This window comes from Dama dama, chromosome 23 (genome assembly GCF_033118175.1).
Source record: "Dama dama isolate Ldn47 chromosome 23, ASM3311817v1, whole genome shotgun sequence".
Classification (NCBI taxonomy): Eukaryota; Metazoa; Chordata; class Mammalia; order Artiodactyla; family Cervidae; genus Dama; species Dama dama.
The window spans coordinates 18,749,250-18,764,131 of record NC_083703.1 but is presented as its reverse complement, the minus strand read 5'-3'; the positions used below and the strand labels follow the sequence as shown (position 1 = coordinate 18,764,131).

The 14,882-nt window shown below is 44.5% G+C and overlaps 1 protein-coding gene across 2 annotated transcripts in view; it reads left to right on the top strand.

Annotated features, from left to right (window-relative positions):
- The first annotated feature begins 296 nt into the window (after positions 1 to 296).
- Positions 297 to 14,882, top strand: part of CCDC3 (coiled-coil domain containing 3) — a 93,037-nt gene continuing 78,451 nt past the window's right edge. For both annotated transcript variants that reach the window (XR_009689907.1, XM_061125647.1), the window contains exons 1-2: positions 297 to 670; positions 4,567 to 4,741. Coding sequence is in view for 1 of the 2 variants with exons in the window: in XM_061125647.1 (XP_060981630.1) it covers positions 297 to 670; positions 4,567 to 4,741 (549 nt within the window). In the remaining variant the exon portion in view is untranslated. The remainder of the gene's footprint in view (positions 671 to 4,566; positions 4,742 to 14,882) is intronic.

The following is a 14,882-nucleotide window of genomic DNA, read 5'->3' as shown; positions in this document are numbered from 1 at the left end:
CACGGGGGGCAGGAGGCGGCGGCGGCCGGCCCTCCCCGTGCCCTTTTAAAAGCCTCCCAGGCGAGGCCCGGCAGGGGGATCCCGGCGGAGGAGGGAGCAGCACGCTGAGCTTCCGCAGGGGTGCGCGGAGCCGAGCGCCCAGGGCTGCGCCTCCCGCTGGTGGGGCCCGGCACTCCGGGCTCCCCGACGCTCTCGCCGCCGCCGCCGGCCTCCCCGCACCGGCCATGCGCCCCGGCTAGCGCGCCTGGGGCGCAGCGCCCACCCGGCGGCTCCCGCAGCCCGCCCCCGCCGCCGGCATGCTGCGCCCGCTGCTGCTCGCCGCGCTCTGCCTGGCCGGCCGGCTGGGGGCCGCCCACGGCTGCCAGCTGCCCTCCGAGTGGAGACCCCTGAGCGAGGGCTGCCGAGCCGAGCTGGCCGAGATCATCGTGTACGCCAAGGTGCTGGCGCTGCATGAGGAGGTGCACGGCTTGTACAACTACCTGCCCTGGCAGTACGAGGCGGGCGACGCGGGGCTCTTCTACTCCGCGGAGATCGAGATGCTGTGCGACCAGGCCTGGGGCAGCATGCTCGAGGTGCCCGCGGGCTCCAGGCTCAACCTCACCGGCCTGGGCTACTTCTCCTGTCACTCCCACACCGTGGTCCAGGATTACTCCTATTTCTTCTTCCTCAGGTGAGCCCGCCACTCCCGCCCATACCATCCCTGCGGCTACTTGGCATGGCCAGCAGAGGTACCTCTATCTTCAGCAGGCTCAGGAACGCCTCCAGAATCCTGTCCGGGCGATGCTAAGTGATGGCCTGGTCTCCCCTGGTCTCCTTCCCGTTTTCTGCTCTTTCCTGCTCCTCATGTGGAGTCTACAGAGATCCTGGGTGCCTCTGGCTAAGACTTGGCAAAACAGGGAAGGCTCCCGTGCTTAACCAGGGAAGAGTGTTTCAGGCCAAAGTTCAAGGTGGTTTCCGGCAACAAATAGCCTAGTCCCAATAGCGGAGGTTTATGCGGGGGATGATGGGGGAAGAAGGGCCTGGTCACAGCGCTCTGAGGAGTATGAAGGGCAAGCGGACAGGGGCCCTCTCTGGTTGAGTTCCATGCAAGTTGGTCTGTGGTGCAGATGAGATGCCTGTGGGTAAGAGTTCAGGGGATGGCATCTCCTGGAGTTTGAAATAAGAAAGTGGAACCCTAATTGAGGTGGAATCCTTATAGAGGAGGAAGGCTATATTTTCAAGGGGATGCCGTGGGAGTCCTTTGGGATGGACAGTGGTCAAAGCCAAGTCAAACAGCTTTGGAATCAGATGGTTGTTGGAATTCTGGCTCCGTTCTTCCTGTCAAGTTACTGACCTTGTCAAGAACCTCCAGAGCCTCACCTTCATAATGTGCAAAACAAGGTTAGTTGAGATTAAAGCCTAGTAACTGATGCAAAACCCCTGGTGCAGGTTAGATGAGGAACGTGTCGTTACTCAATTCTGCACACCTGCTTAAATGCTGAGATGGGACTGGTGTGGAATGCAGCCCAGCTGTCCTCTTGTTTCACTCGGATTAGCTCATATCAGCTGCCAGCAGACCTCAATGCCAGGCTCTTGCAAATAGCAAAAGTTGATAGAGGAAGGGCCTGGGGGTGGGGGCATTAAGGGATTGGGAAGGTGCTCACAGGGCTTTGAAGAAGAGACAGGTGAACTAGACCAGGCCCTGTCTGTTGGGAGACTCCTGGAATCTTGTGAAGTTCCATGAAAATTTGTCGTGTGGTCACGAGGAAATGCATGTAGATAAGGGTTCAGGTTATGGGTTCAACTGAAGTTTGCGATACAAAACAGCAGGTGGAACCCTAATGCATTGGTGTTCTCCAGTTGGAGGAGGAGGCTGATACAGAGGACCTGGGAGGAACCTCAAAATGGAATCTAATGGATAGTGATTGACTCCACAGCTGTGATGGACAATAAGTCCCGTCTTCCCAGTATGTGGCATAGCATTAAGGATATTTGGAGTGGCCATGACCTTGGTCTGGAGACTAACTTTTAGCTCTTGAGATTTCACATCACTGAAAAAGAAGACAGAAGGTTCCACAGAGGGGCGTCTGTAAGCTCGCGGTAACACATGTTTTCCATATTAAAGCCTGAATATCTAAGTTTAGAATACATGGCGTGCTTTGTGTTGGCTTGGGTGGTTTAGCCAGATTAAGTTGAATTAAAAAAAAAAATACTGGAGAAGTACAGTTTCTAAATAAAGCTGGCAAGGAGTGAGATAATACCTTCTTGATATGGAGAAACTTAGACTTTTACATGTCTTTATTTAGGGAAACCAGCTCTAACACTATTCAACAGTAAAATTTTATTTTCCAAAGGTAAAAAGAGCCAGAGTACTTAAGACATTATTTTCTTTTCCGATTTTATAATGAAATACAGTTTTGTCCACTGGCTCTGTGGTGGTCAGCCAGCTCTTTCCTCTTTCTCTGACATATTTATAAAACGTTAGGAGATACGGAGTCAAATGGTAGTCTGACAAGATTTCTATTTCACAGGGCTGTGTTGCCCTGATGTGTAACAACCACATACAAATCATTCCTCTGTTGTTCTGGGCCCCGTGGAGAGGAGAACAGATTCTGGTCAGTGTCACAGGAGAACGTGGTAGTGGAGACTCCCTGGTGAGCCCCCACATGCCTACTCTGGGCTGGAGTGCGGCTTCCATTTCTCCTTTTCCTTCTCTTGACTTCTCTGTCTTGCCAACAGGTACTTTATGTAGGGTTCTGTAAAAATGTTAACTTTTATACTGTGCTTACACTGTGTCAAATACTTTACTTACTTTAAAAAAAAATTGCACTCCTTACACCACCATTAAAAAAATAAGGATGCTGTTGTCATCCTTGTTTTATAGATTGTACATTTAAGCTTAGAGAATTTAAGGATTCGTTGTGTGTCAAACAGGAGATAAGTAGCAGTGGTAGGACTTGAATCTCAGGTCGTTGAAATTGGCTTTCCTTTGCCCAAGGAACAAGGAGCACTCTACTAGGAGAAGGAAGGCCGCTTGGGAGATACACAAATAGACACAGATTCACACTCACCCATCCCCAACTCACACGTTTTGAAAAATTTAAGGATAGACACATGCAGTGTGAGGTAGAGAAACAATTAGAGATAGTGACTCCTCTAATGCGAGCCATGTAGACGTGTAATTGGAAGCTGCATGTAAATCAGTGAAGTTAGAATATACCCTCACACTCTGCACAAACATATCTCACAATGGTTTAAAGATTTAAACATAAGACATGACACCATAAAACTCCTAGAAGAGACCATGAGCAAAATGTTCTCTGACATAAATTGGACCTATGTTTTCTTAGGTCAGTCTCCCAAGGTTATAGAAATAAAACCAAATATGAACAGAGGGGACCTGATCAAACTTACAAGCTTCTGCACAGCAAAGAAAACCATAAAAAAAAAAAAAAAAAGACGACCTAAAGAATGGGAGAAAATATTTGCAAATGATGCAATAGACCAGGGCTTAATTTCAAATATACAGACCATACAACTCAACAACAAAAAAACCAATCAAAAGATGGGCAGAAAACCTTTAATAGACATTTCTCCAAAGAAGACATGCAGATGGCCAGTAGACACATGAAAATATACTCAACATCACTAATTATTAGAGAAATGCAAATCAAAGCTACAGCCAGGTACCATCTCCTATCGGGCAGAATGGCTATCATAAAAAACAGAACAAATAGCCAGTGTTGGAGAGTGTGTGAAGAAAAGGGAACCCTCCTACACTGTTGGTGGGGATGTAAGTTGGTATAGCCACTATGGAAAACAGCATGGGGGATCGTCAGAGAATTAATAGGACCACCATATGATCCAGCAGTCCCCCTCCTGGGCATATCCCCGGAAAAAACTGTAATTCAAGAATATACATGCACCCCCAGGTTCGTAGCAGCACTATTCACAACAGCCAAGATATGGAAATAGCCTAAATGTCCATTGACAATTGAATGATTAAAGAAAATGTGGTATGTATATATGAATATTACTCAGCCATAACAAGAAAGAAATAATGCCATTTGCAGCAACATGGATGGAAGTAGAGATAATTATACTAAGCAGAGTAAGTCACAAAGAGAAGAATAAATACCATATTATATCACTTATATGTGGAATCTAAAATATGGCACGAATGAACCTATTTACAAAACAGAAACAGACTCATGGATACAGAGAATAAACTTGTGGTTGCCAAGGGGAATGGAGGGAGGGAGAGGGCTGGACTGGGTGTTTGGGGTTAGTAGATGCAAACTCTTACATTTGGAATAAACAGCAAGGTCCTACCTTAGCACAGGAAACCATATCCAGTCTCCTGGGATAAACCATAATGGAAAAGATATTTTAAAATGTATGTATATGTATAACTGAGTCGCTTTACAGCAGAAATTAGCACAACATTGTAATTCAGCTCTACTTTAAAAATAAAAAAGATGTTGTATAACTGGCGACACTGCCACAGTCTTCTCTTGACTCTCGATTCAAGATGGTACACCCCATGGGTATCCCGTCTACAGCGCTTGCCTCCTTTTTTTCCATTAGGATGGATGAGAACTATAACCTCTTGCCTCATGGAGTCAATTTCCAAGATGCCATCTTTCCAGACACTCAAGAGAACAGAAGGATGTTTTCTAGCCTTTTCCAGTTCTCAAACTGTTCACAAGGGCAGCAGCTGGCGACTTTCTCCAGTGACTGGGAGGTCCAAGAAGACACTAGGGTAAGAATTGGCTGTACCCTGGGCTACAGCAAAATAATAAGATAGCTATGACTCGTGTGAATGTTGTGACCAAGGGAGTCAAGAGTCCTCCTTCAAAGTCCAGATCAAGAAGTGTTTTTCACCCTCTTCACAGCCCTCCTAGAAGTTAACAAATACTGCTCATAAACTCTGGAGTCCTCAGGCTGTACTGTGTGGCATGAGGTTCCTCACAAAGTGAGGGGACAAGATGGGCTGAAGGTTGGCATGCTGTGCCTCAGTTTCCTCTTCTGTAAATTGGAAGCAATAGTACCATCTGTGTCTTAGGACGGACGCGACATGATTTAACTATGTAGGGAATGTCAATAGGTAAGGCCTTTGGTGTAGTGTTTGAGAGCAAGCACTCAATACACTGAGCTGTGATGACTACTTCTGTTGTTGATTTTAAATACTTATGTATGTTTTTACTTGGCCGTGCTGGGTCTTAGTTGTGGTACGTGGGATCTTCAGTCTTCTTGCAGCAGGATCTCCAGTTGCAGCATGCAAACCCTTAGTGGCAGGATCTAGTTCCGACAGAACAGAAGGATCTGGATCACTCTGGGCATGAAGATAGAAAAGGCATCTTTCAGTCTGAGGCAGATGCCTGAGTTGTGGGGATATTTTGAGGACTGTCGCTTTCTCTGAGCAGTGGCATTATCACAGCTGAGCCAGGGGAGCAGGGAGGCCGTGGCCCGTCGCTCCCAGCCTCCCACCAAGGTGTTTATAGGACCACGTGATGGACTGCTGGAGACAGTTCTGATGTGGGTTAATGAACCAATGTGCATGTATTAGGTCGTTTCCTTCTTCCCCCCATCTATGGTGTCCTTATGGGGGTGGTGTCTTTCTCTTGCCTGGTGGGTTGGCCTAGGGGAGTGGCCTTGTTCTTCCAAACCTCCTGCCCAGGGCTCCCTCGCACCTGGAGGCTTTCTTTGTGTTCTTTGCACAGAAACTTCTCATCGTGGGCAAGTGCATCCGACTATGGAAAAGTGCTGATTCCTCCTTTCCATTCGTTATCCAGGGTTCCTTCCTTAAGGCTTGCTCTACTGACAGTTCTCGACTCCCCGACCGCTCCTCAAGATTTGCCAAAATCTTCTGAGTGCTTGTCATATATTTCACTCCCAACATGGATCTAAGCGCCTTTCTTTCCCCCTGCCCCACTCTTTTTGTTTTCCTACCCAAGTCTTAATCTGTGCCAGCACCCACTCCACATTGAACTAGACCCACCAAGTATAAGCCTGAGCATCCCCAGCCTGGGTCCGACTGTAGCATTTCAAATTAAATCTTCTTAGTCTCGGTCCTTTGGTTCTCCAGTTTGTGGGATTTTTGCTTCATGTACTAAATCCTTTGTAACAGTACACTGATGTCAAGAGATCAGATGTTGATCCAAAAATACCTCACAGCTGAGCCCCAAACTCTTTAGATATATAACTGATTAGCCCTGTGGTCACACAATGAAGCTATTAACATTTTACTGCAATTAGATTTTCCATCATTCGAAAAAAATAGAACAATGGGACTGTGGAGAATTGTTTTAATGTGCAGGCAGTCCTATTTTGGGTGGTCAGATGTTGATCTTGGGGAGAATTCCTTTTCCCTTTCATCATCCTAGTCTCTTAGATAACAGAGGGTGGGTATGTGTGTTTGCGCTGAGTCAGAAGCTTTTGGAGAAAGAGAATTAATTGTTCCAGGTTGCTGAGCTGCTGCAGAGCCAAATTGAGGTGTTGATGGACTGTGTATGTATCACATCTTGGCTCCTTCCTCTGACCACTTTGAAAGGTACTACATCAGAGCTGAGTTAAATTAGCTAGTTCATTTGAGAATTTAGGTTTAAAATAAAACTAAGGTGCTAGCATTTATATTTTATGATATTCCTTGAGAAATTCTTACTTTCTATGCAGTGATTAAAATAGTTGTGAATTGAAGGTGTCAGAATTAGACGAAGAGTTATTGACAGTTACTTGCTCCTTTCTTAAAAAAAAAAAAAAACCAACTAAAACTAAAAATTATCTGCCTTAAAAAAAAGAAAAAAACAACTTATGTTTGGTTGCGCTGGATCTTTGTTGCGTGAGGGCTTTTCTCTAGTTATGGCAAGCAAGGGCTACTCTTTGTTGCAGCGCACAGGCTTCTTATTGCAGTAGCTTCCCTCGTTGCAGAGCATAGGCTCTGAGCATGTGGGCTTCAGTGGTTGTGGGTTGTGGGCTCACTAGTTTTGGCACACGGGCCTAGTTGATCTGCAGCTTGTGGAATCTTCCTGGACCAGGGATTGAACCAGTGTCCCTGCATTGGCAGATGGATTCCTATCCACTGTGCCACCAGGGAAGTCCTCTCTGCTCTTTCTGTGTGAAGGTGAGTATCCTGCTTTCTCTCCTGTGCAGGGTAAGTAAATCATGTTACGACACAGTCTGTTTTTGCTAAGGTGATGGGTCTTTCATCTTAGACAGGATCAGAGGAGCTTGTTTGGGTCACCGTTTTATTCCAGTTAGACTCTTGCTAATGGGAACATGTGAAGCTTTCATTTGTTCTGAGAGCATTATGAATGGCCCTGGACGGTGCACATTACACAGTTTCCCTATATCACATGCCGTGTCTTAGATGATGATAAATTCCGGGGGAACACTGATGAATTCTCATCATTTCCACTGTTGCTGCTGCTCTTTAAGCTCCCAGTCAGCTCGAACAGTGTGTTTCGATTGTGGTTGTGAAGGGCGCATCTCCTCCTTTTCATGGATAGTTCTCATTCTCTTGCAGCATCACGTGAATCTGGGACTCTAGGGTTAGTCCGGAGGTTAAGAAATGGAACCAGAGGAAAATCTGATATAGGGAAACTTTTTGTGATACGTATCCAGGACAACCTGCAACTCCGTCCTCAGCAGCCAAATCCTCCCATCCTCTAGGTCCATCCTTAGGCATCCCCCCTCCCCCCTCCCCGCCTCAGTCAGTGGAAACATAAGCTTGCTTTCAAAAGTTGCCAGGAAATCAGCAGCACTCCTAAGTGTTCAGCATCCCTCCGGTTCAGTATCGTGGTGTTAATGGGGCCTCCGGGGATGTCTTTGGCAAGTTGGAGCATCCATCCCATTTTCTGGCACGGTTCTTTCCACGCCAGCCAAGAACATTTTCCTTCCCTTTTTTCTTCCCTGCTGGGTGAGTGTAACAATCAAAACAAAAGTTGGCTGTTTTCCTCTCTCAGCAAGTCCTGTCCCCTGGGACTGAGACCCAGACTGACCCACACATACATCAGTCCGACCTAGAGTGCATGGGACTGACATAAAATCTGTAGAAGACCTCCTGTCATCTTTCTTTTTTCCCTTTTTAGAGTTGGGAAGGATGGTGAGGGAGGTGCCATCCTCATCAGGCAATCAGGATTGGCTGTGCCATTTTCAGTGGCGAGACCTTAGGCAGAACCCTTAATTTCTCACAGCTTCAGTTTTCTCCTTCCCTGATAGCTCCATTGGTAAAAAAAAAAAAAAAAAAAAAATCTGCCTGCAATGCAGGAGACCCCAGTTTGATTCCTAAGTCAGGAACATCTGCTGGAGAAGGGATAGGCTACCCACTCCAGTATTCTTGGGCTTCCCTTGTGGCTCAACTGGTAAAGAATCCCCCTGCAGTGCAAGAGACCTGGGTTCGATCCTTGGGTTGGCATATCCCCTGGAGAAGGGAAAGCCTACCCTCTCCAGCATCCTGGGCTGGAGAATTCCACGAACTGTATAGTCCATGGGGTCGCAAAGAGTCGGACACGACTGAGCGACTTTCACTTTCAAAACATATAAACTCTCACGTTGTCTTAAGGACCCAATTAGATCATAGGTTTGAAAGCACTTGTCAGTTGTAAAGAGTGATGGAGGGTTTTATGACTGTAAATGGATAGTTAGAAAGTGTGGCTTTAAAACTTAAAGATTATGCAACTTTTGAAAAGCTTCCTGTGTCTTCCCAGGGCAGTGTGGGAGCAGTGTGACAGGGAAGGTGCTGGAGAGGGGACCAGATGATGGGGAAGCTCTCGTGTGTTGTAATTCATTCAGCAGATTTTACTGGGTTCTGGTCACAGAGCACTTAAAAATTCATGTCCTGAATTATAAACCATGTTCATGAGGATTCCCAAATCTGAAAGTATAAAATGGTAGTCAGTAGAGTTTTTCCCTCCCACCTCTGACACTCATCCACCCAGTTCCCACCTACCCTCCAAACGAGTAACCACTGTTATTAGTTTCTTGTAAGCTTCCAGTGAGTATTCTCCTCCAACAGACAATTCAGGCAAGATTTACTGTCTCCTGCTTACCTGGTGGCTCAGCGGTTAAAGCATCTGCCTGCAATGCGGGAGACCCAGGTTCGATCCCTGGGTCAGGAAGATCCCCTGGAGAAGGAAATGGCAGCCACTCCAGTATTCTTGCCTGGAGAATCCCATGGAGGGAGGAGCCTGGTAGGCTACAGTCCACGGGGTCACAAAGAGTTGGACATGACTGAGTGACTTCACTCACTTAAGGGAATGGCAGCCCATTCCTATGTTCTCGTCTGGAGAGTCCCATGGACAGAGGAGCCTGGCGGGCTTCAGTCCATGGGGTCACAAAGAGTCGGACACGACTGTGTGATTAACACACGCTTTTGATACCAGTGGGACCGTGTTATGTAAACATGGTTGTGTCCCGCTTTGTTCACAAGTGGACACATGTATGTAGACATGTAAGTTGCTATATCTAGACGGGTGAGTTGGTTTAAACAGCTGCATCCTTTTCCATGGTATTAATGCCTCACTATGTATTTAATCAAGTCCCCTGTTGATAGGTAGTTATACTGTTTCCAATCAATGGATATTACATAGAGTGTGGACGTACATGACACTATATCAGTACACACCTCATTTTGTGGAATTGTTGAGTCCAATCTTTAGCAAGTGACTGTTGAGTGACTGCCTTGAGGCAGCTGCTGTGTTAGGTACTAGAGTTTCAGTGTTGAGAAAAATACAAAGTCCCTGATCTCATGAAGTTTATAGTCCTAGTGCTGGTGGTGAATACGATCAAAAGACCACATTAATGACTTTAGGATTTAAAATGGAAATAAATGCTCCAAGGGAAAGAAAGGAAATAATCAAGGAGTCTGACCTAGACTTAGGGATAAAGAAAGCTTTTTCTGCTGAATTATACTGGAGCTACAACCTGATGGAAGAGGAGATACCCTAGTTAATGTTGGAGTATTGGGATAATGAGAGCAATCCAGAGAGGTGAAGAATCTGTGCAAAGGCCATGTGGTAGCAGGATCCATGGTGCCTTTGAGAAAAAGAAATCCCCAGTAGCTGGAGGAAAGGGAGTGAGTGAGAAGGATGTGGCAAGAGAACTAAGTGGGGCCAGACCATGTGGGGATTAATAGTTTCTGGTGAGGATTGGGCTTTGTTCTACCAGTAGTGGGACGCCTCTGATGTTTTGAAAGCAATGGGTGATGGGAGCAAATGCATATTAAAAAGAAAAAAAACCAAAGTGGCAGAAGTGGGAAACTATATTGGAGGGGATCCAGATGATATGGTAAGAAAAGGCAGTGTTTGTTTGAAAGCTGCCAGATAGATGTTGGGCTTGGGTGAAGGTAGAGGGGCTGGAGTGATGTAGGCAAACTTGAGAGATATTTAGGATATAAAATCAGTAGATGTCATGGCGGTTTGGGTTTGGCTGGTAAAATATGTGGGAGGGACAAAGATGACTCCTGTGTTCCTGGCTGACTGCATACCAAGACTAACATGCCAGGATAAATGGAATAGGACAGGTTTGGAGGGGAATTCCTGAGTCCAGTGTTGGACATGTTGAGTTGAGGTGCCCTTGAGCTGTCCCTGTGAGAGCTTGAGTAGGTGGTTGGATATATGTTTGGAGGTTTGAGAAGAGCTCTGAGTGGAGGATATGCCTTTGGGACTAAGTGATAAAACCGGGTGTCAGCTGAAACTGGATATGTATGGAATTTCCAAGGGAGAGGACTTAGAGTGAGAGTCAAAGCCCTCGGGTCGGTCTGAGCCTTGTAAAATGCTAACACTGGTGAAACGGCAGAGACGCCCGAGGGAGAACCAGGGGAGTGAACAGCACAGAATGTCTGCAGAAGGATGAGTGAGTGACAACCAAGAGCTTTTGGGAAGTCAGGTAAGAGGAAGACTAAAAGTAAGCACCTCACTCCGCCGGCAGAGAGAACAGTTTAATAGAGGGAGAGAGCAGAATCTAGGTTGTGGCATTGGGGGAGAGAGGGCAGCTCCTTCAGGGTGTTCAGTTGTGGGTTGAACACCACTGAGGCTGCAGGTGAAGGGGGCAAAATAGTTGAGGGAGGGTTTTTTTTTTTTTTTAAGATGGCATCCATCCTGGTCAAAGCTTCTTGGTCCCTGTTTTCCTACTCATCAGATGCTGTCTTCCCAAATAGACTGGACTAGTTGAGGGCAGGAATATCTATTTTATTCCTTGTTGCACAAGTGGTGCATTTTTGTGGTGTCTCATACATTTGTTGAATGAATTCTCTCTCATTCAGAGAGCTCTGAGGCCTTAGAAAGCAGGGGCCTCTCTTTCTTTCTCTATTTCTGTTCTCTAATTCCACACAGTAAAATTCACTTTTTCATACACAGTTATGTTTTGGCAGATACACATGGTTGAACCATCGCAACTACAACCACAATATAGAAAACTTCCATCGCTGCTGAAACCCTGCCCTGTGCTGCCACTGTGTGGTCAGACCCTTCCCCAACCTCAAATCCTGGGGACTTCTAAAGGGTTCTCCAACTAGTTTTGCATTTTCCAGAATGTCATATGAATAGAATCATTATGTTGCTTTTCTTCTTAAAATTTGTCTTCTTTTATATAGCAGAATGCACTTGAGATTTGTCTGTGGTATGCGTCTATAGTTCACTTTTAATGGCTAAAGCATTTTTTAAAATTAGAGATGAAACCTTAATCTTTGTATAGTTGGCCCAATTTTTAGAAGTATTTACATTTCAATTAGACTTCTCAGAAACACTGTGAGGCACATTAACATTGGAAGTGCCAGTATCTCTATTTTACAGATGAGGAAACTGAGATTTAGGGCAATTAAGTAGGTTGCACAAGATCATCCAGCTAGTAAGTGGTAAAGAGACTGAAATGCAGGCTTTCTCATTTTGTCTTTGCATTAGCGTTGTATGAGATTTCCAGTTGTTTTTCGTTCTCATCAGTACTTGGTCAGTTAAAAAAAAAGAATATTCTAATAAGTGTATGGTGCTATCTCTGTGGGTTTTAAGAAAAATTCTACATATAAGTGCGACCAAATAGTATTTGTCTTTTCCTGGCTTGTAACACTGATCATGATGTCCTCAAGGTTCATCTGTGTTGTCACAAATGGCAGAATTTCCTTCTTTCCTGTGGCTGAATAATATTCCTTTCTATGTATTAATATATATGCCACATTTTTCTTCACTTGTTGATGGATACAGGTTGTTTCCATGTCTTGGCTATTGTGATTAATGATTCAGTGAACATGGTACTGGTTTCTTAGATGTACTGATGTCATTTGCATATATACTCAGAAGAGGGTTTTCTGGATGGTAGTTCTATTTTTAATACTTTGAGGACCCTGCATTTGGACTGTTGCCCATAATGACTATACCAGTTGCCATTCCAATCAACGATATGCAAGTGCTCTCTTTTCTCTATATCTTGCTAACACGTTATCTTTCATTTTTTGGATCGTAGCCATAGTAACAGGCTTCCCTGGTGGCTCAGACAGTAAAGAATCTGCCTGTAATGTAGGATACCCAGGTTCAATCCCTGGGTCGGGAAGATCCCCTGGAGCAGGAAACGGCTGCCCACTCCATTATTCTTGCCTGGAGAATTCCATGGAGAGAGAGGAGCCTGGTGGGCTACAGTCCATGGGGTCAAAAAGAGTCAGACACGACTGACTAACACACTTGCACATCCAGAGTAACAGGCATGAGGTGATACCCCATTATGGCTTTGGTTTGCATTTCCTTGACGATTTGCTAGTCATTTGTATGTCTGTTCAGAACCTTCACCTATCCTTAAACAATCAGATGGTTTTACTATTTATTTGTAAGACTTCCCTGAATATTTTGGACCAGATAGATGGTTTTCAAATTATTTTCTCCCAGGCAGTAGGTCGCCCTTTTATTTTATTGTTTCCTTTGCTGCACAGGAGCTTTTTAGTTTGGTGTAATCCAATTTATCAATTTTTGCTTCTGTTGCCTGTGCTTTTGGGGTCCTATCTAGAAAATAATTGCTCATACCAGCATCAAGAAGCAATTTTTTTTTTTTCTGTTTTCTAGTTTCAGGTCTTACCTGTAAGTCTTTACATTGAGTTAGTTTGTGTATATAATGTAAAAATGTTAGTCACTTAGTCGTGTCCCACTCTTTGTAACCCCAGGGACTGTTGCCCACTAGGATTCTCTGTCCATAGGGATTCTCCGGGCAAGAATAATGAAATGGGTAGCCATTCCCTTCTCCAGGGATCAAACCTGGGTCCCCTGCATTACAGCAGATTCTTTACCGTCTGAGCCAACAGGAAAGCCCCATATAGAGTGAAATAAGGATCAAATTTCATTCATCTGCATGTGAATCCAGTTTTATGAATTGTTAAATGAATCTTCCTCATTTTATGTTCTTGGCATTTTACTGTAGATTATTTGACTGTGACTGTGTGGATTTATTTCTGGGCGCTTGATTCTGTTCCCCTGGTCTTTGTCTTTAGGTCTGTACCACACTGTTTTAATTACTATACCTTTTAATATAACTTGAAATCAGGAACAGTGATGCCTCCAGCTTTGTTCTTTTTTAAAGATTGTTTTGGCTAATAAAACCCAGCAATCCCACTGCTGGGCATACACACTGAGGAAACCAGAATTGAGAGACACATGTACCCCAATGTTCATCGCAGCACTGTTTACAACAGCCAGGACATGGAAGCAACCTAGATGTCCATTGGCAGATGAACGGATAAGAAAGCTGTGGTACATATACACCATGGAATATTACTCAGCCATTAAGAAGAACACACTTGAATCAGTTCTAATGAGGTGGATTATACAGAGTGAAGTACGAAAGAAAAACACCAATACAGTATATTAACACATATATATAGAATTTAGAAAGATGGTAACAATGACCCTATATGTGAGACAGCAAAAGAGACACAGATATAAACAACAGACTTCTGGACTCTGTGGGAGAAGGCGAGGGTGGGATGATTTGAGAGAACAGCATTGAAACATGTATATTACCATATGTGAAATAGATCACCAGTCCAAGTTCGATGCATCAAACAGGGCAGTCAAAGCTGGTGCACTGGGGCAACCCAGAGGGATGGGATGGGGAGGGAGGTCAGAGGAGGGTTCAGGATAGGGACACATGTACACCCATGGCCGATTCATGTCAATGTGTGGCAAAAACCACTACAATGTTGTAAAGTAATTAGCCTCCAATTAAAATGAATAAATTAATTTTTTTAAAAAAGGAAAAAGGTGGGGGGAAGGACAACCTAGCTAAGCACCCAACACTTTTGCATCCTGGTTCCATGACCTACTAGTTCTGTCTCCTTGTGCAAGTCACTGAACTCTCTGGGCCTCTTTATCACTAAGTAAAGTTTAATACACATGGGTGGTAAAAAAAAAAAAAAAAAAAGATTTCTTTGGCTTTTCAGAATCTTTTGCAGTTCCACACAAATTTTTGAATTGTTTTCTCCATTTCTATGAAAAATGCCACTGAAATTTTAATAGCCATTGTTTTGAATCTCTAGATCACTGTGGGTAGCATGGACATTTTTACCAGTACTAGTTCTTCCAGTCCATAAATATGAGACCTCTCCCCATTGATTTTTGTCTTTCTCATCAATCTTATAAAGTTTTCAGTGCATAGATCGTTTACTTCCTTGGTTAAATTTGTTCCTAGGTATTTTGTTCTCTTAGGTGCCATCATAGATAGGATTGTTTACTCATTTCCTTTTCAGATAGATTGTTGTTGGCGTAAACAAATACAACTGCTTTTTGGGGTTTTTTTTTTTTTGTCATGTTGATTTGTATCGTGAAGCTTTACTGGATTCATGTATTCTAAATTTGTGGTGTGTGTGTGTAGTCTTCAGGGTTTTCTACATATAGAATCATGACATCTGCAAACAGAGATAGTTTTCT